The sequence below is a fragment of the Lynx canadensis genome, chromosome A2 (assembly GCF_007474595.2).
Source record: "Lynx canadensis isolate LIC74 chromosome A2, mLynCan4.pri.v2, whole genome shotgun sequence".
NCBI classification, from domain to species: Eukaryota; Metazoa; Chordata; class Mammalia; order Carnivora; family Felidae; genus Lynx; species Lynx canadensis.
Window position 1 is genome coordinate 3,329,768 of NC_044304.2, and position 24,445 is coordinate 3,354,212.

At 56.0% G+C, this 24,445-nt stretch overlaps 1 protein-coding gene and 1 long non-coding RNA gene across 3 annotated transcripts; one reads left to right on the top strand and one right to left on the bottom strand.

Annotated features, from left to right (window-relative positions):
* Nucleotides 1-4,112: 4,112 nt before the first annotated feature.
* On the bottom strand, nt 4,113-23,742 carry PLIN3 (perilipin 3). Of its 2 annotated transcripts, none has more exons than XM_030292861.1 (8): nt 23,682-23,742; nt 20,680-20,764; nt 16,686-16,884; nt 16,467-16,549; nt 12,944-13,241; nt 8,261-8,460; nt 6,788-6,913; nt 4,113-4,952 (listed from the first exon to the last, which is right to left on the bottom strand). In XM_030292861.1, exons 2-8 carry the CDS (start codon nt 20,746-20,748, stop codon nt 4,611-4,613), a joined length of 1,317 nt encoding a protein of 438 aa, XP_030148721.1. In that variant the 5' UTR covers nt 20,749-20,764; nt 23,682-23,742; the 3' UTR covers nt 4,113-4,610. The 2 variants fall into 2 exon arrangements, with proteins under 2 accessions (XP_030148721.1, XP_030148714.1); XM_030292854.1 differs by having other exon boundaries at nt 4,113-4,955.
* On the top strand, nt 4,840-5,698 carry LOC115499267. The gene is made up of 2 exons (XR_003964094.1): nt 4,840-4,932; nt 5,223-5,698. It is a non-coding gene; the product is annotated as an uncharacterized LOC115499267 (long non-coding RNA).
* Nucleotides 23,743-24,445: the final 703 nt, after the last annotated feature.

Below are 24,445 nucleotides of genomic sequence, written 5' to 3' on the forward strand. Positions count from 1 at the left end.
CTCTTTCTTAATTTGTGTTGGAGGATAATTCCTAGGCCCTAAAGCATGTGAATCTTAAACGGACAGCTCAGAGGACTTTTGCATGGGTACCCATTTCCTGCAGCCCACACCCAGATCAAGGCGTGTGTCTACACGTCGCTTCCAACCCCTGGAATGCCCCCAAGCGCCGCGGGCAATCCTCCTCCGATCGCTGTCGCCGTAGTTGAGTTTGTGTTCCGAAACGTCACCGAAACGGACTCCGAGTATGGATCCTTTCGTGTCTGGTTTCTTTTGCTCAACACGGTGACTGTGAGCTTCACCTATGTTAACGCACTCCACCTTAAAAATAAAACAGCCGGTTATTTTATCAGCAAAATGAGCTTATTCAGAATGGCGGAGGAATTGCAATTTGGGATGGGCAAGACAGGGCAAACCACAGCCCAGGCCGGAGAACGAAGGGGAGGACTGTTGCTTTCTAGATAAAAAGGAGGAAGCCGGGAGGAGCTGCTTTGAAGCAAAGTCCCCCGCAGGAGAGGTAGTGCTCAGGCAGAGGATGGTTTCTCATTGGCTGAGTTATGGTGGCTTGTCATTGGCTGAGTTATAGTGATTTCTCATTGGCTGACTTGTGGTGGTTTCTTATTGGCTGAATTACAGTGGTTTTTCATTGGCTGGGCTGTTGCTGGTCAGGAGAAAATCTTCCTCCTGCCCAAAGTTTACGTGTGAGAGCTGAGCTCCCCCTTTCGGGGCTTCCTGACTCCATTCTAAATGAGGTTTCTCTTTATTTTCTTTTTTCTTTTTCTTTTTTTTTAAAAAATTTTTAATGCTTTATTTATTTTTGAGACCGAGAGAGAGACAGAGCATGAGCAGGGGAGGGGCAGAGAGAGAGGGAGTCACAGAATCTGAAGCAGGCTCCAGGCTCTGAGCCGTCAGCACAGAGCCCGATGTGGGGCTCGAACTCACGAACTGTGAGATCATGACCTGAGCCGAAGTCGGATGCTCAACCGACTGAGCCACCCAGGTGCCCCTCTTTATTTTCTTTTTTTTTTAAATAAGTGTTTCTTGATTTATTTTTAATATTTCAATCAGCCAATTTATTTTTAATCTTTTAATCAATAATTTAAAGTAACCTCCACACCGAAGGTGGGGCTTGAACTCACCGCACCAAGATCAAAAGTCACCTTTCTTCACTGAGCCAGCAAGGCGCTCCTTTATTAACTTTCATATTGTGAATAGCAGTAATTTATCTTTGTTCTTTGCTGTATAATATTTCACCTTTTTTCTATAAAGCAATAGTCCTCCCTTTGTTCTCTGGACTTGACTGTGATTTGCCCTGTCTTGCGCATCCCAAAGTGCAATTCCTCCGCTATTCTGAGTCTCTCCCAATTTATCTGCCTCTTCTCTTTTGGATGTAAACTTGGGTTGTTTCAGTTTGGGGCTATTAAGAATAAAGCAGGGTCACCTGGGTGGCTCAGTTGGCTTAGCGTCTGACTCCTGATCTCGGCTCAGGTCATGATCTCACAGTTCATGAGTTCAGGCCCCAAGTCAGGCTCTGGGCTGATAGCACTGAGCCTGCCTGGGATTCTCCCTCTGCCTATCTGCCCCTCCCCCACTTGCAATCTCTCTCTCTCTCTCTCTCTCTCTCTCAAACATCAAGAATTTTTTTTTAATGTTTACTTTTAAGAGGGAGAGACAGAGCATGAGCGGGGAAGGGGCGGACAGAGAGGGAGACACAGAATCCGAAGCAGGCTCCAGGCTCCGAGCTGTCAGCACAGAGCGGAACCAGTGAGATCGTGACCTGAGCTGAAGTCAGACACCCAACCGACTGAGCCACCCGGGCTCCTCAATTAACGTTTTTAAAAAAGAGAATAAAGCAGCCATGAACGTTTGGGGGCCTTGGTGTGGACATGTGGTCACACTGAGCTTGGGTATAAACTCAGGAACAGGAGTGATAGAACACAGGGGAGATGCCCCAGATTGCTTTTTATTTTTTTTTTAATTTTTTTTAACGTTTTATTTTATTTTTGAGACAGAGAGAGACAGAGCATGAACAGGGGAGGGGCAGAGAGAGAGGGAGACACCGAATCTGAAACGGGCTCCAGGCTCTGAGCTGTCAGCACAAAGCCCGATGTGGGGCTTAACTCACGGACCGTGAGATCATGACCTGAGCCGAAGTTGGACGCTTAACCGACTGAGCCACCCAGGCACCCCGCTTTTTATTTTTAGAAATGACTTTTTATGTTTATTTTTTGAGAAAGAGCACGAGCTGGGGAGGGGCAGAGACAGAAGGAGAACGAGAGAGACCGAGAGAACTCCAAGCAGGATCCACACCACCAGGGCAGAGCCTGACGTGGGGTTCCAACTCATGGGTGGTGAGACCATGACCCGAGCCAAAGTCGAGAGTCGGGTGCTCAACCAACAGAGCCACCCAGGCACCCCACAAATGACTTTAATCTTTTTTGTTTTTTTTTTTTTTAGAGAGCATAAGAGGGGAGGGGGAAGAAGACGGAGACGGAGAGCGAGGGGGAGAATCTTAAGCAGGCTGCAGGCTCAGCACGGAGCCCGATGTCGGTTGATCCCATGACCCTGCATTCGTGACCTGAGCCAAAACAAAAGATTGGACACTCAGCCGACTGAGCCACCCAGGCTTCCTTAAGGGTTTGTAAACCTTTGTCCACAGGCCAGAGCCCCCAGGAGAAGGTGACATTGTCCTGCCTTTGCATACAGGGTCGTTTTAGTTCTCTAGTGGGGCTGGAGACCCTAAATCCCTCTCCTCACGCCTGTGTCTTGCTTGAGGACAGACGTTGGACCCATCGCTCCAGCACCGATCGTTCGCTTCCCCGCCCCCCAAACCTGCTATCATCACCCTCTGCCGGAGATGTGCCGACACCCTCAGGCCTAGTCTCGTAAGCGGGACTCAGTGATGTGTAAAGTTACTGCACAAAACACATCGCAGCTCTTAAGTACTGGGAGAAACGCTTCTAAGCAGTAAGACGTTAACAGGAAGGTCTCAAGTTTGCGCCTGGCAAGCTTCCTCTGTAAAGGGTCAGAGAGTGAATATTTTAGGCTTTGCGGGCCACAGAGGGTCTCTGTTGCATATTTTTGTTCGCTTTAAAAATGTAAACTAGGCTGGGGTGCCTGGCTGGCTCAGGGGGTAAGGCACTGGGGTGCTCTTGGGGTCACGGGTTGGAGCCCCATGTTGGGGGTAGAGCTTGCTTAATTAAAGAAAAATGTAAACTGTCCTTAGCTCATGGGCCGGGCCAGCACACAAGCAAACACCCGGCTCTTTGGATGGTGAGGGCTTGTGCTTGTACTATAATCACTTTGTACGGGGACTGCGTGTAGGAAGTATTCATTATTAAGTTTGAGAGGCAGGATTCCTGTTGTATCTAATTTTTTTTTTAATTTTTTTTTTTTTAACATTTATTCATGTTTGAGAGTGAGAGAGACAGAGCATGAGCGGGGGGAAAGGCAGAGAGAGAGGGAGACACAGAATCCGAAACAGGCTCCAGGCTCTGAGCGGGCAGCACAGAGCCCGATGCGGGGCTCGAACTCACAAATCAAGAGATCATGACCTGAGCCGAAGTCGGACGCTCAACCGACTGAGCCACCCAGGCGCCCCCGTTGTGTCTAATTTTGAATTTGTACTTGCATGTTCTTTTTCTTGTATTGCCCCCAGACGTGTTCAACCTTCTTGAAAAATTGGGACACAATCGACATAGAGCACGGTATCCGTGTTAGGGGTAGAACACAGTGATTTGGTACGTGTGTATATTGCAAAACGAGCACGAGAAGTTAATGTCTGCCAGAGCTACGATTTCTTTCTCGTGATGAGAAGCGTTCAGGTCTACTCTAAAAAAAGTGACAGGTTTTAGTGGCGCCTGCGTGGCTCGGTCTCCTAAGCGTCCTACACCGCAGCGCGTGGCCTGGCGGCGGTGGGGGAGGTGAAGGATCCTCCCGCCCCGCTCTTCTCCTGTCCCAGGGGCTGGACGAGAGCTCTGAGCCCCACTCCGGATCTGGCCCTGTCCTGTTCCCATCCTCGCGAGCAGAGCAGGGAAGCGGGCCGAGGCGGCCACCCGCGGACCCCGCGTCGCTCAGCTCCTGGGAACTCATGCGCGTGCGCACACAGCCTGTACTCAGCTGCAGGTGAGATTTATTAAGGCAACGGTGACACTCCAGGCACCCGCGAGCGGCCGGGCAGGCCCCAGGGCCCCCCGCCCCCCGTCTGCTCCGGAATGGGTCTCAGCGGTTCTGCCTCCGCCCCGCACCCCAGAAGGGCCACTTCGCAAGCCAGAAGTCCAAGTCCGTTAGCTAAAGGCGGATATCCAGGGGCCTTGACGTAGCACAGGTGGGATGTAAGAAACCTAGCCTTTGTTTCTAAGAAGAAAAAATTTGGAGGCGGCCTGGGGGCCTCCTAGAAAAAAATCCGTTTCTGGAAACCTCCCCCTAAAGACTGATGAAGGCAGGCAGTGCTTCCTCCGAGGCGGCAGAGGGCGCTCCCCGAGGTGGTAGCTGAGATGGGCCGGGAGGAAGGGAAGAAACACGTTCCAAGCGAGGCGAGGGGGCGAAGGGTCCAGCGCTCGTGCTGACCCCTCAGGGAAAGACTAGGTCCCTCGAGCCCCCTTCTGACTGTCCTATTTCTTCTCCTCTGGGGCCTTCTCAGCGACTCCCGGGGCAAAGGGTCCCACCAGCCACATGATGGGCGTGTTCTGGGCCACGTACTCAACCATGTGGTCAAGGGCCTCTCGGGCCTTGGCCACCTGCTCTCGGCTCTGCGTCAGGATAGTGCTGGACAGGTCCTGGAAGGAATGGACGCCAGAAAAGGTGGCCTGGAGGCCCTCCACCTGGTGGCGAGCCTGCTGAACCTGGTCCTTCACGTGGGAGGGCAGCCCTTGGATGCTGGACCCCAGCGAGGCACAGGTGTTCTGCAGCTGCTGGGCAATGTCGCGGAACATGGTGAGCGTCTGGGACTCCACCTGCTGGGAAGGGGCGGACAGTCAGGACCGTGTTTTGGGATCCAAAGCCCGGGGAGAGAAAGTGGGGCTTCTCCTGCCCACCTTCCAGAAAACCTTTCCTTGGCAAGCCCGTCCAGCACGGTGGTTTGGGATCCCAGCTCTATTTGAGTTTTGAGCCAAGTGACATAGACCCCAAAGTGAAAAAGAGGCACAGTCACTTCGGAAGACAGTCCGGTGGTCCCTCAAAACGTCAAGAGTTTCCATAGGACTGGCGATCCGTTCCATTTCTAGGTATCTACCCAAGAGAAATGGAGACACGCGACCGTACACGGGCTGGGGCTGGTCACAGGACGTGATCCACAGGAGGCAAAAGTGGAGACAACCCAGAAGCCCATCAACTTGTAAACGGGTAAACAAAACCCACACAGGGGAACGTCACTGGGCCTCGAGCAGGAGCGAGGCGCCCACCCCTGCTGCCCCGCGGTCGGACCCTGAACACACGACCCTCAGGGAGGGAACCAGACACGGGAGGCCCCACAGAATGTGAGACGGCCAGAACAGGAAGGGGGTTCGTGGGTGCTGGGGACAAAGAGCGTCTGCTAAAACGGGGACAAGATCTCCTTTGGGGTTGGTGGGAACGTTCTAAATGCACTGTGGCGATGTTCGCACAGCCCTGTGAACACGCGAAAAACCACTGAATCATCTGCATGGGTGAACTGTATAGCATGTGAATTATATCTCAATAAAGCTTTTTTTTTTTTTTTTTTTTTTTTTTTTTATATCTCAAGACGTTTTTCAGGTTTTTTTTTTTAAGAGGACGTCTGGAAGAACTTTCCAGGCAGGAGCTGTGTGGTGGGGGAGACGGAAGTGTAAATGCGTGCATCGGGACCTTAACACCCCACCCCCACCACAGGGCGGGGAAGAGAGCAGGCTGGGAGGCAGGACTTTGCCCTCAACCCGCCATCAGAGCGCTCGCTCGCTCTCGGGACTTGAACCTGACACGGAGGTGCCGACCAGAGTCAACACCCACATCTCGAGGTTGCCATGGTCAGCGGTGGGGGAGAAGGGAGAGGGAGGCGAATGTAGGTGGTTTGGGTCTGAATGCTAACAATTTTGCACCTGCAGAGACAGCAGGTGATATCTTCACAAATACCATTTTTGAAGGGTTTACTATGTGCTTTATGTAGCAACTCAATTTCTTTTATAGACGTATGTAACTCACGGACCAGAAAATTCACCCTTTTAAGTATATAGTTCCGTGGTTGTTAGTACATTCACAAGGTTGTGCAACCACTGCCTCGAACTCCAGAACATTCCATCACCCACCAAAGAAGTCTCCTCCCCATGAAGCAGTCCGTCCTGACCCCCTCCCCAAGCCTCTGACAGCCTTGAACCCCTTCCCGTCTGTGGATGAGCCTGTTTGGGGCGTTTCACACACGTGGACTCACACCCCTTGGGGCCTCTCGTGTCTGGTTCCCTCCCCGAGCGTCGGGTGTTCAGGGCCCGTCCGCGGGGCGGCAGGTGTGGGCGCCTGACTCCTGCTCGCAGCCGAGTGACGCCCCCCATTCATAGTGGACACGTTGGCGCTGGGACACAGGGGAAGGGCAACACGGCAGGGTTTAGAGTTCAGCAGGTTGAGAGGCGTCACAAGTGTCCTGCAGTTCAAAGCAACACCCACACCTAAAGGAGGAAATCAAGGTGGGCTTCCTGGAAGAGGTGCCGTCACGTCCTAAAGGTGGTTAATGGCTGGAGAGGCTGTGGAAAGCCTTCCAGGCAGGTAGGTCCATCTGACAGAGGCGCGGAGAAGGAAGGAAGTCAGGGCCCTAAGGATCCCACAGGGACCCCCACGTTGGTACCTCTGGTTTGGCTGGGTTCTCCTCGGTGCCCCGGAGCTCCTTCTGGTTCCAGCTGAGCCACATCTGGTGCAGTTTCTCCTGACCGTCCAGCAGCTTCTGATCGACTCCGTGCTTGACGGTTTCCATCTGGAGCAGGGGAGGGGAGAGAGAGAGAGTGAGAGGCTGCCTCCAGCCCCTGGCCAATGCCCGCGGAGCCCCACACGCGTCCCAGGAGAGGCAGGAGTCCGGAGAGAGGCCCACAGAGTCGTCCTTTTATCCGGGAGGAGGTGGTCTGTGAAGGGGAGGAAAGCGGGACACTGTGCTCACGTATGCTCTCCCCACTGTGGTCTCATCACCGACGGGGGCACATATGTGCCGCTTGCAAAGGGAGGGACCACACATTTCCTGCACCTCCTCCCATTTCGTCTGCTGCTCTTTGTGACTGGGCCCGGCCCCGAGACTGGCTTTGGCCAACGGAATGTAGCAGAGCCTTGAAAACCGTCTCAATGGAATGTTATTCAGCCTTAAAAAGTCAGGACGTCCTGCCGCCTGCCACCGCGTGGAGGGACCCGGAGGACACCGTGCGCGGTGACAGGAGCCAGACACAGAAGGACACGTCCCGCGTGACCCCAGGCACAGGGGGTCCCCAGAGGAGTCCCGTCCACAGGGACAAAGTAGATGGTGGGAGCCAGGGGTGGGGAGTCCGTGCTTCATGGGGACAGAGTCTCGGTCTAGGGAGATGGAAAGTTCTGGAGACGGATGGCGGGGGCGGGCGCACGACAGTGTGAGCGTGCCTGATGCCGCTGAGCTGTGCGCTTGGAAATGGTTAAAAGTGGCCAATCTTACCCCAATCAAAAATTGAAGAAAAAGAGGGAGGAGGGGCGCCTGGGTGGCTCAGTCGCTTAAGCATCTGACTTCGGCTCAGGTCATCTCGCGGTTTGTGAATTCAAGCCCCGCATCGGGCCCTGTGCTGACAGCTCAGAGCCTGGAGCCAGCTTGGGATTCTGTGTCTCTGTCCCTCCCCTGCTCATGCTCTGTCTCTCTCTCTCTCTCTCTCTCCCTTTCTCTCTCAAAAGTAAATAAACACTAAAAGAAAAAAAATTTTTTTTAATTAAAGAAAAAGGCGGGGGGGGGGGGGCGCCTGGGTGGCTCAGTCAGTTAAGCGTCCGACTCTTGATTTCAGCTCAGTTCGTGGCTCTGAGCTGACAGTGCAGAACCTGCTTGGGATTCTCTCTCTGCCCCTCCCCTCCTCTCTCTACAGAAAAAGAAAAAAAAAAGAGGGAGGAGCTAGCACTCAGTACAGGAAGCTCAGCAAAGAGAGAGAGAGAGAGAGAGAGAGAGAAAGAGAGAGAGAAATAGGAATTCAGCTCCTTAGAGAACAGATAGAAAAAAGCCTGGCAGGAAGGGGCAGGATGTGACCGCAAAGTGGCGGGGGGCGGGGGCTGGGGGGGGGGGCGTGTGGGCGGAGCCCCCGGGGCAGGGGCGGGGCCTCACCAGGCTGAGTGCCTGTGCCAGCTGGAGCAGGGCCTCCTGGGCCCGCTGCCGGGTCAGCTGCAGTTTGCCCAGAGAGTGAGCGTAGGCCCGCTGGCGCAGCCGCTCCGAGAGGGAGCCCAGACGCACGAAGTAGCTCTGCTCCTGCCGCTGCTGCTGCACCGACGCGATGTCGAAGCCCTCCAGGGACGTGGCGAGGCGGGCTGCAGGGAGGAAGGAAGGACAGGCGCCGTGAGGGCCGGGACCCGGCCGCGTGTACCGCTCAGGCTTCGGCGTGCGGCCCTCGGGCCTGAACGCACCTGCCCAAGTTGTGCCCCTCGCAAGCTGTGGAGCCTTGGAGCGAAGGGGTCCCCCGCCTTGCTTTTCCCCATCTGCAAAATGGGCATGACGAGAACCGCGGTTCCCAAGATCGAGAGGCCTTGGAAGGGCACGAGGATCTGCAAACCCTGGCCCTCGGGCCAAATACCACTTGTCCCTAGGAACAAAGTTTTATTGGCACACGGTCACGCCCGTTCATTTACCTATCTTCTGTGCTAACAGACGTAAGTAGTTGCAACAGAGACTGACCCACGAAGCCAAAAACATTTACCGATCTGGTTAAGAAAATGTTTACCACCCCCTGCTCTAAAGTGATTGTGCCACGCAGCCTCAGTTTCCCCTTCTGTAGGGCCACCCGAGTCAGAGCTGCCTGAATTGTGGCATCTGAGCTACTTGCGTCAAAAAAGGCGCACAAGTGAGCATTTCGCGATTTTTGCTAGCGGTTTGTAGCAGATGATTTGGCTTTCTGTTTTCAGTAAGTGATAATACCCGTCTTTCTAAAAGAATCTTGGGGCGCCTGGGTGGCGCAGTCGGTTAAGTGTCCGACTTCAGCCAGGTCACGATCTCGCGGTCCGTGAGTTCGAGCCCCGCGTCGGGCTCTGGGCTGATGGCTCGGAGCCTGGAGCCTGTTTCCGATTCTGTGTCTCCCTCTCTCTCTGCCCCTCCCCCGTTCATGCTCTGTCTCTCTCTGTCCCAAAAATAAATAAACGTTGAAAAAAAAAAAAAAAGAATCTTGAAAAGCTGATTTGAAGAAGGGTGTTAAATAAATAGCACAGGGAGCACGAACACACGGCCAGGGTAACACAACGGATGACCTCTGGTGGGGCAGGAAGAGCCTGGTCAAGTGAGGTCCCCATCTTAGCCACGTATTTTTGCCGCTGCTTCGCTCCATCAACAAGAGACAGAAAGTAAAGGAAGGAAATCCTACAGGCTGCTGTTGACCCACAGCTCAATCAAGGTTAGCCTTCGATCGGGGGATTTCAGCGGTTTCTACAAACGCTAAACATTCCAGAAGAACACACTCTAACCCAGGGGTGGATCAACTTTTTGGCACGGGGCCAGACGGTCAATATTTTCGTTTTCACGAGCAGTTACACTGGCCCTACTCAGCTCTCCAGCTGTCCTGCAGAAGGGCTCAGATAACACGGACGCAGATGGGTGTGGCTGTGTGCCAATAACACTTTATTTACAGATGCAGGTGGTGGGCCAGATGTGGAGTTGGGGGTAGTCTGATAGAGTCGGCTGGGGAGAATGTCATTTCATGACATTTCAAAAATGAACAGCAGGGGTGCCGGGGGGGGGGGGGGCGGACTCAGTCGATTAAGCGGCCGACTCTTGATTTTGGCCCAGGTCATGATCTCATGGTTTGTGAGTTCAAGCCCCAAGCTGGGCTCTGCACTGACAGAGTGGGGTCTGCTTGGGATTCTCTCCCCCTCTCCCTCTGCGCCCCCCACCGACCTTAAAATAAACAAACATTAAAAAAAAAGAGAACAGCAAGCATACACGTGGGACACTCGGGCAGAGAAAACGACCTGCGTCTGGAGAAAAACAGACCTTCCCATCCCCCCACCCAAGGCGGGTTGCAAAGACTAACCCACACTGGCAACATTCTCAACCTGCCCTACTGCAGTCCAGAACTTCTCCGTGGCCCCCAGGGACCCTGGGGCGCTGCCCTTGGAAGTGAATGTGGCTCTGCTGTTTTAGGCCAGGATGTCTGGCTGGATCCCAGCACATCTGAGCCACCTGGCAGGGCCCGGTGGAGCTGGCAGGTGCCCTTGGCAGAGGGGAGGAGGAGACGGAGGAAAGGGGGCTGTTTTCATGGTCTGAGCCCCCGAGCACATGCCTGGTTCCGCCACGCGGCTACAAAACTCCTACCTTCACCCACAGGCCACCCCAGTACCACGAGCACCCGTGTGCACAGTGACCTCATCCTTAGTGGGTGGACAGAAAGTACAAAAAAGCATGGCTGGTCAGACGGATCCGTTCTCCGCAGTGGCCTCCGGGCCTGGTTCCAGACCTTCCTCCCGGCAGACACTGTGCTCCCACGGCTGACTCTACCTGACTTCAGCACCTACTATCGGCTGGCAGGTCCCTTCCTTCAAGAGGTTCAGGGTCACAGGGGCGCCTGGGTGGCTCAGTCGGTTAAGCGTCCGACTTTGACTCACGTCACGATCTCACAGTTTGTGAGTTCAGGCCTCGCGTCGGGTTCTGTGCTGACAGCTGAGAGTCTGGAGCCTGCTTCGGATTCTATGTCTCCCTCTCCCTGCCCCTCCCTTGCTCTCTCTTTTTCAAAAAGTAAACATGGGAAAAAAAAAGTTTCAAGGTCAGGTTTTGGACACTCAAAGGACACAGGACATCTGCATTCAAACCACATGCTTCAGGGCTTAAGATCACCAGCCCGCCTGAATCATTGAGTTTCTCCAGAAAGCCAACGACTACCACTTTGGATTTCCAGGGAGGATCACGGAGACGCAGAGCCAACCCGAGGAGGGTCTCCAACTGGCCAAAAGCAATGGGACAAGTGAAATGTTGATAAAGCAAATGCGTAGCATTAGAATACGTCACGTAAGTCTGCGCGTTCCAACCAGCTAGCCCCGCGCTCTGTGTTTCCTCCGCGAGCTGTACCTGGGGTGATTAACACTGCAACAGAGAACTTTCCCCAGGGAAGTTTCCCAGCTAACAGAGAAAGAAGAGATACTTAGAATAGTGACGTTTTGCAATTCCAATCGTCAACAGAGGTGCTAACTCACCAGGGAACCACGTGATTCCCTTTGCATGAATGTTGCAGAACAGGTGAAGGAGGGCGTCTCACCTGGGAGGTGAGTCTGCCCCACAGGGGACGCTGGGTAGTGTCTGAGGACATCTGTCTGGCCAAAGTCGGATGGAGCACGGTGTCTAACCTACACGCAGCCCCATGGGCCCTCGTTGCCGTGGGCACCAGAGTCCGCGTCGCGGTGTGGCAAAAGTCCTTCACGAATGTGCAAAGGATGAAAAACCAAAACACAAATGTCCAAAGGATGGCTGTCCCCAGAATGTGGGGACAGGACCACAAGAGGACTGTGGACCACAGATAAGACCGGCTGCTTTGTCTCAACAGTTTCATCCCCCGCTTGTCTGTCTTCATTCCTGCTCCCGCCTGGCCTAGCCCCCATCACGCCCCCAGGGACCAGCAGGGTACCCTCCGTCCTGCCCTGGATCCGCTGGGCTCCTGCCTTCACCGGCACCGCCCGCCCGTCCGTCCTCCCCGCAGCGGCCACCAGGGGGCGCCCGTGAGCACCCAATAAAGTTTCGCTTCCTCTGCCCACAGCCCGCCAGGACTCCCACCTCCCCAGGGGAAAAGCCCAAGTCCTCCCCACGCCCCCAAAGGCCCTGCAGACCTGCCCTGTTCCCTCCCCTGGCCCTCCCCTCCTCCCCCTCTCTCCCTTGCCCACTCTGCCTGTTTCTCTAACACACCAGGCAGGTCCTGCCCCAGGACCTTTGTTTTCTACACCTCTCTCTGCCCTGACAGCCATGCAGCTCGCTCCCTCCCTCCCTCCCTCCCTCCCTCCATTCACCGTCTCAGAAACATCTACCCCACCCTCCCCCTGGAATTCTCTCCTTTGACCTGACTTCCTTATACTTTATACAGTGAGTTCCTTGAGGGCAGAATTCTGTGCACTGATGTATCCCCCCAGGACTTGAGAGACAGTCAGGAGGCAGGTGCTCAAGGAACATCTGAATGGACAGATAAATGCCTGGGGCAGGGGTGAGGGGAGCGACAGAGGAGAGTGATTTTACGCTTGGGTTTGAATGCCTACTGAGCACCAGGCCCCGTCCTAGACAAGGCGCACAGCGGTAAGACCAAGACAGAAGCGTCTGCTTCGTGGAAGTGATGAGAAGTGCCAGGCAGAAAAACCAGAGCCCAGTGAGGAGGGGGTGGGGGGCAGGTTTTAGGACACAGTATGGACGAGGGAGGCTGCAACTGTAGAGGCTTCACTGGGAAGGTGGCGTTGAAGCACAGAGCTGAAGGCAGAAAGGAACTACCCTTCCCGATGTCTAGGGGGAGGACGTTTCCAGTAGAGGGGATAGCTGGTGCAAGGGCCCTGGGGCGGAAGCATGGCCGGAGTGGAATGAACGAGGGGAGGGGGGAGCCCTGAAAGGCTGTGGGCAGAGGTCAGCACCTGACTGCGGTGCTCACGGGGGCCCTCTGGTGGTTGCTTCAAAGAGAACAGACATCGGGCGCCAGGGTGGAGGCCACTGCCCTGGCCCAGGGGGCCGCAGATTCAAGGAGACACGGCAGGGTTGATATGGCACTGAGGGACACACCCTAGGTGGCCGCAAGGAGGGGGGAGGTCTGGGGAGGGGTCCGGGCCCCAGGGCCGCACTCACCGAGCTCGGCGTCCGTCATGGGCAGGTGGTTGTCCATCCATTCCTCGGACTTGCCCAGCATCGTGTCCACCCCGCTCAGCACCACCTGGCCCACCCGGGAGCCCATGACCGACTGGACGCCACTGGCCACCACAGACTTGGTGGCATCCACACCAGTCTGCACAGCGCCCCGGGTCACATCGACCGCCTCCGTCACTCGGGTGGCCACTGTGTCCTTGGCGCTGGACACGGTGTTGCACACGGCTTCTCGGGCCCCCGAGACCTTGGACGAGACCAGCTCCTTGGTGTCTGCCAGAACCTGGAACACAGGCCGGCATCAGCACCCCCGTCCTCCCTTCATACCTGGGTCCCCCCACCCCTGCGCCCCAACCTCCGGGGAGGTCAAAGGGAGGACTGCCCCCTCCTGGGCGAACGCACAGGGGTCAACACTGAGTCTGGCAGGGAAGATCCTGAGCTCCAGAGCCTGGGTTGAATCCTGGTTTGATAGGTCCTAGCTGTGTGGCCTCAGGTAACTCACTCCACCTCTCTGTGCTTCCGTTTCTTCATCCACAGTGTTATAGGCCGCAGTGTGAACCCTAATCCCGAAGACCTCAGGATGTGACTATTTAAAGAGGTAATTAAGGGGGCGCCTGGGTGGCTCAGTGAAGTGTCCGACTTCAGCTCAGGTCATGATCTCACGGTTCGTGGGTTTGAGCCTTGCGTTAGGCTCTGCACTGACAGCTCAGAGCTTGGAGCCTCCTTTGGCTTGTGTCTCCCTCTCTCTCTCTCTCTCTGCCCCTCCCCCCAGGCTTGTATATCCCAGGAGGAGAAGCGGGTCCAGCACACGGTGGGCATTTGTGGATCAACGAGTGTTGATCTTCTGCAATCTAAGCAGATCTATGTGCACAGAACTCTCGGGAAAGTTAACAACCAACCACTCCCACTCTTTCAAGTTGGCATCCTGCCAGACACCTAGACCTCTCGTGTCCATGGGAATTAGTTGTTCTTGTTTTTGAGACAGAGTGCCAGTGGGGGAGGGGCAGAGAGGGAGGGAGACACAGAATCCCAAGCAGGGTCCAGGCTCTGAGCTGTCAGCACAGAGCCCAACATGGGACTTGAACTCACGAACCGTGAGATCATGATCTGAGCTGAAGCTGAACGCTTAACCGACTGAGCCACCTAGGTCCCCAGAATTGGTTTCTTTTGGGTGGAGAAAGGTGTCCACGGGGGCGGTCACGTAGCTCATGCCGGCCCAAGTTCGAACCCCAGCTGCGACACCACCACATCCCATAGAAACGGGGAACGCTGCCATTTCCTGGTGTGTGTGTGTGTGTGTGTGTGTGTGTGTGTGTGTGTGTGTCTGTTAGGGGGTGACCTCATAGGGCCTGGAGTAGGGACAGCGCTGTGCCTCTAAGTCAAGAGCTGGGAGGGGCTCTGTTGGATGGCCTCGTAGAATGTCACCCTGAGCTCATCCCGTCTATAAACGGAAGGAATGTTGGCCTCATGTGGCACCAGCAGGACAGAAGGACACGAGTGCCCAGCCCTTAGGAGGTGGTCATGCCAATATTTTTCCATTCTTCTGTGAACTGGGCAATTTCCACCTTCAATGCCCAGCCTGTTAATGGTCCCACACGGCAAAAGCGGAGACTAAGCATCCACTACGTGCCAGGCTATATGATGGGCACCAGACAGAGCAAGAAGCAGTCTGTGCCCTTACCCCACTCGGGGAGACGGAGCGGCAGCTAAAAAGCCGTTCAGATGGCGGCAAACTTACAAGCCAACGCAACTTGGACACGTGACTCACAATCGCCAAAAGGTGGAAGCAAGCCACTGACAGGTGAAAAAATAAACGTGGTGCATCTGCACACCGGAATCTCGTCCGGCCTTAAAAAGACGTCCTACCACCTGCCACCACGTGGATGGACCTGGAAGCCACTGTGCACAGGGACAGAAGCCAGACACAGAAGGACACACCCTGCGTGACCCCACGCACAGGGGGTCCCCAGAGGAGTCCCGTCCACCGAGTCAGCGAGTGGATGGTGGGAGCCAGGGGTGGGGAGTCCGTGCTTCATGGGGACAGCGTCTCGGTTTGGGGAGATGGAAAGTTCTGGAGACGGATGGCGGCGGGGGGCAAGGGGAGCTGCAGGACAATGTGAGCGTGCTTGATGCCCCGGGGCTGTGCACTTAGAAACGGTTAAAGACAATACGTTTCATGTCGTAAAAAAAAAAACTAAACTACGCAAGTGCGCACAGCAGTGTTATTAGAGCCAAGAAGCGGGAACAACCTACGTGTCCGTGGCGGAGGCAGGAATAAGCACACGTCCACCGCGCACGCGCACGCGCACGCCCACGGAGGAACGTGTCCACCGCGCATGCGCACGTCCCTCAGGTGCCTCCACCGCGCACGCGCACGTCCCTCGGCCGCGAGCAGGAGCGAGGCGCCCACCCCCGCCGCCCCCGCGGGCGGACCCGAACCCACGCCGCTCAGAGAGGGAGCCAGACACTAGAGGCCACACAGGTGTGAGAGTCCCCGTGTGTGAAACGTCCAGAACGGGCTCATCCACGGACGGGGAGGGGGCTCGTGGGGGCCGGGGCTTTTGGCAGGAAGGAGAATAACGGCTAAGGGACGTGAGGTGTCTGGGTGGTGGAATGTTCTAAAATGGGTGGCGACGGCTCCACGGTGTGAATACGCCCGAACCACTGAACCGTGGGCTTTTAAAGGAGCTCGTTGTGCGGGTTGTGACTCAGAGCTCAGGAAAGCGGCGCCGGTGTGCCAGAACGATGCTGGCTGCTGGCCACCTGCAGCCATTTCCATTTAAAATTAGTCATTGAGTTTCGCAGCCACGCCGGCCAACCTTCCAAGGGCTCGGGAGCCACATACAGCTGGTAGTTTCCACACGGGACGCGGCGCAGGGAACGAACATGTACACCAGGGACGGTTCTGGACAGAGCTGAGCTAGAAGGACCTTCTTTAAGAGAGAAGGGAAGGCCTCTGAAGGGGTGGGATGAGAACGGAGGCCTGAGAGTCGGGTTCATGAAGAAGGAAGTGCACGTGCCAAGGTCCCGGGGTGGGACGGAGACGGAGGTGTTCACAGTATTTGCTTCCCCCCATCCCCGGCTCTCCCCTGAATGAAAGTTCCACAAGGGGAAGCACTCTGTTTCTATTACCGTGTCCGGTGCCCACGGGTACTGATGTTACTGAACCCTGAGTACGGAGGCTGGCGTGAGGCAAGGGAGGTGGGCAATGAGGGCAGGGGCGGGGGGACGGCGTGGGCCGTAAGGACGGCCTCGGTTTTTGCCCCAGGCAGGGTGAGAGGCACACCGCGGGGGGGGGGGGGGGGGGTTGAACAGAGCTGGCTGGTGTTCAGAGCATTCTTCCAGTGAGGGTGGTGGGGACAGACCCAAGAGGGGTCGGGGAGGAAGTGGTCGCGTGTGTCTGTTCTCGCTGAGATGGGACCCCACACTCCGTGCCCCGGGGGACCCCCTCCCGGCTGAGCCCCCGCCCCCCCCCCCCCCGGGGCTCCCGATGGTGGAGGTCAGTTACCTTCTCCGTCTGCTGCTGCAGGATGGGCAGATTCTCCTCCAGCTTGTCCAGCCCCCTGTGGGCGTACTCACTGGCTGACGTGACTGCAAGCGACGGGGCGAGACTGAAATCGAGACTGGGGCGCGGGCACGCCCCTCGGGGCCGGGGAGGGGCAGCTCTCCCCCCCCCCCCCCCAAACAGCCAAGAGGTAGGCTCCGTGCTCGCCGGGGCTTTGCTTACTCTGGGGTTCCAGCTTGGAGAGGATGGGCTGCGCCCCGCTGATGGCGGCCGCCGTGAGGGTCTTCACGCCTTTCTCGGCCGCGTCGCAGACGGTCTTGACGTGGGGGTGGCTCTCCTTGGTGGAGGCGTAGGCCGCCGACACCATGTTGCAGGTGGAGCTGATGAGGGGCATGCCGGCCACGCGGTCCACCACGCTCGGCTACGGGGACAGGCAACTCAGGGGGCCGGGCCTGGGACTTGGGGTGCCCTGCAATTTCGAATTCCCTCCCGGCCAGGAAACGGCCCGGCCCGCGCTTGCTTTGTGGCCACGTGGTTGCACCAGCCGGGGCCTGGGGGTTCCTTCCGCTCTGGCTTCGTTTATCGTAGCCCCTCCCCCTCATCTGTTTGAACGTGCACTTGACACCCACTGTGGGCCAGTGACCTGCGCAGGTGGGGTCAGCAAGCTACAGCCCGTGGGGGGCCCACACCTGATTTTCTTATTAAAAAAAAATTTTTTTTTTAATTATTTATTTTTGAGAGACCGAGAGACAGAGTGTGAGCAGGGGAGGAAGAGAGAGAGAGGGAGACATAGAATCCGAAGCAGGCTCCAGGGTCTGAGCCGTCAGCACAGAGCCTGACGCGCAGCTTGAACTCCCGAACCGCAAGATCATGACCTGAGCCCGAAATTGGACGCTTAACTGAGCCACCCAGGCGCCCTGTGATTTTCTTATTCTTGTCTGTTTTTTCCTAACAGCTCTATTGAAGTAATTCACACACCATTAATGCCACCATTTAAAAACGCAATTTAAACAAATATATAAAAAAAAAAAACCAAGCACAATTTTGAGGGTTTTAGTGTTGTCACAAGGTCGTACAACCATAGCAGCTAACTCTAGAACTTTGTCATCACTCCCAGAATGGTCACTCCTTGTTTCCCCCCACCCTAGCACCCAGGAATCCACTTCCTGTCTGTGGATGAGCCTGTTCCGGGCGTTTCACACACCTGGACTCCCACCCCGTGGGGCCTCTCGTGTCTGGTTCCCTTCCTGAGCATCGTGTGTTCAAGGTCCGTGCTCCATATGGTAGCATGCATCAGTGTTAGGGTTTTGTTTTTTTTTTAAATTTTTTCAATGTTTATTTATTTTTGGGACAGAGAGAGACAGAGCATGAACGGGGGAGGGGCAGAGAGAGAGGGAGACACAGAATCGGAAACAGGCTCCAGGCTCCGAGCCATCCGCCCAGAGCCTGACGCGGGGCTCGAACTCACGGACCGCGAGATTGTGACCTGGCTGAAGTCGGACGCTTAACCGACTGCGCCACCCAGGTGCCCCTTTTTTTTAATTTTTAAAAAAGTTTATTTTGAGAGAGAGAGAGAGAGAAGGAGAGAGAGAACATGAGTAGGAGAGGGGCAGAGGAGAGGGAGAGAGAGAATCCCAAGCAGGCTCCACACTGTGATCATGGAGCCGATATGGGGCTTGAACCCACGAACTGTGAAATCATGACCTGAGCTGAAGCCAAGAGTTGGACGCTTAACCGACTGGGCCACTAGGTGCCCCTCATCTTAACCGTTTCTAAGTGCGCAGCTCAGTGGCGTCAAGCTCACGCACACTGTCATGCGGCCACCCCCAGCCATCCGTCTCCAGAACTTGTCCCCAAACTGAGGCTCTGTGCCCACGAAATATGGACTCCCTGCCTCCAGCCCCGGCTCCCACCATCTACACTCTGTCTCTGTGACAGGACTCCTCTAGGGACCCCCGTGAGTGGGGTCACACAGGACATGGCCTTCTGTCTGGCTTCTGTCACTGTGCACAGCACCCTCCGGATCCATCCACATGGTGGCAGGTGTGTGTGCTCCATTCCTTTATGTGGCTGATACTCCGTTGCCGGCTGGTTTTGTAAATAAAGTTTTATTGACAGCCATGCCCCTGTTCATTTACATAATGAATATGGCTGCTCTTAGCCTACGGGAGCAGAACTGAGTTGCTGGGACAGAGGCTCAGTTTCCCCACCCATAACATGAGGGCGGGCATCCATTCCCGTTCAGTAGGAGTTGCAAAGATCACTCGTGTGAAGACACCGGCAGAAGACTCACAGGCACCGTGTGAACTCGCGTTTGAACGCACTTAACCGCCAGTCCCGGAAGGTGGGGCATGTTATTCCATTTTACAGAAGGGTTAACTGAGGCATGGAGGGGTTGAGTAAGTCACCCAAGATCACAGAACCAGGCAGCGGCCACTCTGGGCCTTAGACTCAGACCGTCTGCCTCCAGGGTTTACCCACGAGGTCTCTTCAGGACTTAATCACCGATCTCTTGGGTAATCCAGCAACTCTGCTTTTAGGAATCTACCCCAGGGACAAGACACACACATCCACACAAGACTCGCCCGTGAAGGTTCACGGCATTCCTGATGGCCAAGTTAGGTGGAAACAACCCAGATGTCCATCATTTGGTGAGTGGATTAAAGAAAAAAAAAAAAAGTATGGTATAAGGTAGGTTTTAAAAAATTCATAGTCTCAGGGCACCTGGCTGGCTCCTGGAGAACATGGGACTCTTGATCTTGGGGTCGTGAATTCGAGCTCTGTGTTTGGAGTAGAGTTTACTTAAAAAAAAAAAAAATCAGGGATGCCTGGGTGGCTCAGTGGGTTAAGCATCTGACTCTTGATTTTGGCTCAGGTCATGATCTCACAGTTCGTGAGCTCGAGCCCCGAGTTGGGTTCTGTGCTGACAGCTCAGAGCCTGGAGCCTGCTTCGGATTCTGTGACTCCTTCTCTCTCTGCCCCTCCGCCTCTCACACACTCTGTCTCTCTCTCTCTCAAAAATAAATAAACATTAAAAAAAAAAAACATTTTAAAAAGGAAGGAGGGCGCCTGGGGAGGCTCAGTAGGTTAAGCGTCCGACTCGATTTCGGCTCAGGTCATGATCTCTCGGTTTGCGAGTTGGAGCCCCGTGACTAGCTCTGCACCTCCCCCCACCCCACCACACCGCCCCCCTCCACACACACACACACACACACACACACACACACACACACAGTTTTTAAAGGAAGGAAATCGAAAAGACAAATCCTGCAGGATTTCACTCATGAGGTACCTAACATAAAAGGTGATAGGCAAATTACCTTAAATTTACCATAAAAGGTAAATCTCAGTTTACCTATTCTGGACATTGCAGAGTGAATTTATAAAAGTGAATTTTTAAAAAAATTTTTTTTTCAACGTTTATTTATTTTTGGGACAGAGAGAGACAGAGCATGAACGGGGGAGGGGCAGAGAGAGAGGGAGACACAGAATCGGAAACAGGCTCCAGGCTCTGAGCCATCAGCCCAGAGCCTGACGCGGGGCTCGAACTCACGGACCGCGAGATCGTGACCTGGCTGAAGTCGGACGCTTAACCGACTGCGCCACCCAGGCGCCCCTTTTTTTTTTTTTTTTTTTTTAAAGTGAACTTATAAAATTCACTCTGCAATGTCCAGAATAGGTAAACTGAGATTAGTGGGGGCCAGGGGCTGGGGAGGAGGGGAAGGTAATGGGAATGACTGGTAACGGGGATGGCGTTTCCATCTGGGGGGAGGAAAAGCTTCCGGAACTAGATGGCGGTGGCGGTTGCACGTGGCCAATGTACTCCACGCCGCTGAACCGCGCACGATTCAGCACAGTATTTGTGTCGTTGTTATGTGTCGTTTTACCTCGGCTTCAAGAAAAGAACGAAGCGCGGACGACCCACGATGTGGGTACGCCCCCAAAAACATGATGCTCAGGGGGAGAAGCCAGACACGAAGGGGTCTCAGATCGCAGGACTCCATTTATAGGGAATGCCCGGAACAGGCAAACCCAGGGTGACGGGCGATTCGGGGCGGAGCCCTGCTCTCCCCCAAGCCTCTGGGGTTTCCGGTTCTGCCCCCACCCCCACCCGTGAGACACGTGTCCAGGGGGCGGTGAGGGACCCTCACCCGCAGAAAGATCTCCGTTGACCTCCACGTGCTACCAGCAGGCCCCGCCCCCCCACCTCCCTCACCTGCAGTACCGGTTCTTCCGCTGTCACCGGGCTGCTGCTGACGGTGGCTTCTGTCCCGTTGCCAGACATTTCTCAGGAACAGGCACTGTGGCAGACGCACGGATCAGTCAGGGTACAGTGTGCCCTGTCCCTCCCCCCCAGGAGGAAGTCCGGGTTCACATCTGTCCTGCGACCTCCCCCCTCCCCCCCGTTTTTTAGGGCCCTGCCTCCCAATCCTTCACCTGCACCCGTGGGCCCGCACAGATGCGGGTGCCGGTTCAGCAGGGCTGGGGTGGGGCCCCGAGTCTGCTTCTAAAAAGCTCTCAGGTGCTGCTGATGCAGCTGTTTCCAGGGCCACGCCTTCAAGGCCAACGCCAAGGGTTCCACTTTATCAACACTTTGGGGAGGCACCTGGGGTGCAAAACCTCTGTGGACAGCAATTCGCTGATGGCTACCTGCTTTCAACAGCCATCTTCCCCTTGACCCAGAGACCTGCAGGGGCTGGTCCCACACCTGCACTGCCACACGGGCAGAGGTGTATACCTGTTGTCGGCCACAACAAGGCACTGGAAACAACCCGGTTTCCCAGCAGAAGGGGCCTTGAGAAGACGGGGCACAGCCCGGCTAGTGGCTACAGAGACCTACGTGTAACTGGCCGGAGACCTTCAGGGACGAAAGGTGGGGGTGGGGCGGCAAAGATGTCTGCTGGCACAGAATCTCCAGACACAGGAAACTGTTAACAGTGGCCACCTTTCAGGGAAGATCAGGTGGCTGGGGCAGGCCTCTGACTTTGGAGCCAGGTAGGTAATATTACCAGTTCAAAAAAACTAAGCATTAAAAAGAAAAAAAAATATGGAGCCCCTCGGTGGCTCAGTCCTTTGAGCATCTGACTGTGGCTCAGGTCACGATCTCAGGGTTCATGGGATCTGTCAGCACAGAGCCCACTTCGGATCCTCTGTCCCCCTCCCCCTCGAGCTCTCTCAAAAATAAACATTAACACACACACACACACACACACACACACACACACACACACGAGAGACGGTGCCTGCCCCCACTGCAGACCAAGTCAGGCTCCGGAGTGGCCAGGGAGGCTCCCCAGGTGAGTCTCCTGCACACGTTTGCAAGGTACGACAGGAGCCCCAGGTGCGCTCCGTTTTTTTTTTTTTTTTTTTTAATTTTTTTTCAACGTTTATTTATTTTTGGGACAGAGAGAGACAGAGCATGAACGGGGGAGGGGCAGAGAGAGAGGGAGACACAGAATCGGAAACAGGCTCCAGGCTCCGAGCCATCAGCCCAGAGCCCGACGCGGGGCTCGAACTCCCGGACCGCGAGATCGTGACCTGGCTGAAGTCGGACACTTAACCAACTGCGCCACCCAGGCGCCCCAATGCGCTCCGTTTTTCTGGCCAGGCGAGGGCAGGTGGGTGTCAGACCCAGGTGGCAAGAGTCCCAGCTGTGCCCATCTATACTTGGTTGAGCAAGGAGCCTCCTCTCCCCTGGCCTCAGCCCCCTCACCTGCGAAATGGCGCTAAAGGTAGAGCCTGCCTTCGAGGCTGGTTCTTCTGGTATTTCTGGGAGGAGCCTGTTGTGAACCCCTGACCTTGATTCTGAGTCTTTCCTTCTAGAGGAAGGGGGCCCGGCCACCTGGCCGCCGCACTGCCCTGTCCCCCCAGGCACAATCCAGCGAACGGATGTCCCGAGAGCACCAGTTCTGGGGTCCAATTTGCAACTCGCTAGCGGTGGGAGCTTGGGAGAGCAGCACCCTCTGGCAGAGCCTTGCCTGCCCCATCTGTAAAATGGGAATAAGCGTTCCCAGCTCGGAGTCCCTGCAGATCGGCAGAGGGACTGCACATGTGGCGCTCAACTCAGTGCCTAGCACGTATAGGTGGTCAATAAACAGAACCATCTCACGCACATGCGAAGCCAGTCAGGAAGGAGCTCCTGCTTGTTACCAAGGTCCCCAGCTGGGAAGTGGGGCCAGCAGGTGCACTTGCCCCTGGTGATCATCACGAGTCCCATGATTTCCCCCACCTTCCCGGGAGCCTGAGCTCACCTGGGCACCTTGGAGGCCCATTCTCCCATTCCCTTTGCCCATCGATCCCTCCTGGCGCGGGTTTAACCAAGGGGCGGGGGGCGCATTGCAGATGTCAGCGCCCCCGCAAAGTCCCTGGGGTCTGCAACCAGTCTGCAGCCGGCTCCAGCCCCCAGAACAAGAGCTAGCTGAAACGCTGCAGTTGCGCAGACGTCCAGCCGCCAGGGCATGCTAAGATACAACTTCCAAAGTTCCCAGACACCGAGGCCCCAGGCCCGGCCCTTGGACTCAATCCTGACATAGGTCTCAAGGACTCAGATAATGGGTAGGCCTTCCCAGCCGCCTAGAGCAACCCATTGGCCACACCCACCCAAGGGAGGGGGGGGGGCGGGGGCCGCCCGCGAGCTCCCCAGGGTCAGCTGGGCGACCAGAAACCGGGGTGTGGGAGGAGTTAAGCCCCCAGTTGGCAAATCCATTTGCTGGAAAGGGGGCTTTGCCAGGCAGAAAGACAGTCCCCTGGTTGGGGGCGGAGGAGGAGGGGTAGGGGCGCCCTAAAGCCCCGGGAGGGCCGATTTCCTGTGCAGGACAGGCTGCCGCTGCTCGCCTCCAAACTGCGTTTGCAAAGCAAACACAGTTTTTGTTTTTGTTTAGAGAGGATGTGTTTTATAATGGGGACTTTACCGCCCCCCCCCCGCCTTAATACTGCCACTTCTAGGGGCTCTTTCTGCCTCCCCCTAAAAAAGTCTCAGGAACTGAGAGGAGAGAGTTTGAAAGTCTGTGTTCCAGAAATTGGATTTTTTTTGAGTGGGGCGTGGGGGGTGGGGCACTGAAAGAGACAAGAAAGCTCAGCCAGGGCTGGAGACCCCTCCCCAGGCCGAAGAGAGCAGCCGAGTCCCCAGGAAGGTCCTCCCCTCTCTTTCCTCCCCTGGGACGCCCCGGGACTCGGCGGACCTCGCCCCCCGCCTCCATGGGGCCCCCCGCCTCTCACCGCGGTCAGCGGGACGTGCAGGGCGCGACAGCCAGCTCGGAAACCGTCTGGGGCTGACCCCCCTGGGGAGGCTTTTATACTCAAGGGGGCGGGCGCTCAGGAGTGACGGGCCGGAGGACCAATCGTATCGGGAGGCTGCCCGCCGTCAGGCCTCGGCCCCGCTCGGTCCGGGACGTTGGAGCCACAAGTGAAGTCCGGGAAGGCCCGGACTGCTGCTGGGCGCGCGCGCGATCCGCCCTCTGTCTGAGTCGGGCGACCCTTGGAAGACGCCTGATCCAGCAAAGGGCGCCCCTCCCGGCCTCGGGATCCTATGAACTCGGCGCAGGGAGGTGCGATCCGGGTTCTGGGATCTCCCCCCCAGTCCCTCCTTTCTCCAGGGGCCGTGAGAACCCCAGAGATCGTTGCCTGATGCCCCGTCGCGTCAGGAACCGAGTCCCAACCCTGAGAAGGTGATGGAGCCAAGCTTGGCCCAACAATGTGAACAGAGCCTTCGCCACATAGGTGAACAGATAAGGGTGCCTTCTTGCCGGTCCTGACCTGCATGGTACCACTTAATCCTCCAAACGGTTCCTTTATCATCCCCATTTTACAGATGAGAAAACTGAGGCCCAGAGACGGTCGGTCAAGAGTAGTGCAGGGATCAACTTCCAGATCTCTGACTCCTGGATCAACCCCTCCCTAAAGCAGCAACCACTTGGATTTGTTTGCATCCCACCCCCCCACCCCCCAATCATTTATCCTCTTGGTCTATAAACCAAAGTCTC

Bases quoted from the DNA above. Each gene is read 5' to 3' on its own strand.
- PLIN3 (XM_030292854.1), bottom strand. From the start codon at position 20,748: ATGTCTGGCAACGGGACAGAAGCCACCGTCAGCAGCAGCCCGGTGACA. The intron at 16,885-20,679 runs GTGAGGGAGGTG...CTGTCCCCGTAG, and splicing joins CGGAAGAACCGGTACTGCAG to CCGAGCGTGGTGGACCGCGT. The intron at 4,956-6,787 runs GTACCAACGTGG...GCCCCTTCCCAG, and splicing joins AGAACCCAGCCAAACCAGAG to CAGGTGGAGTCCCAGACGCT.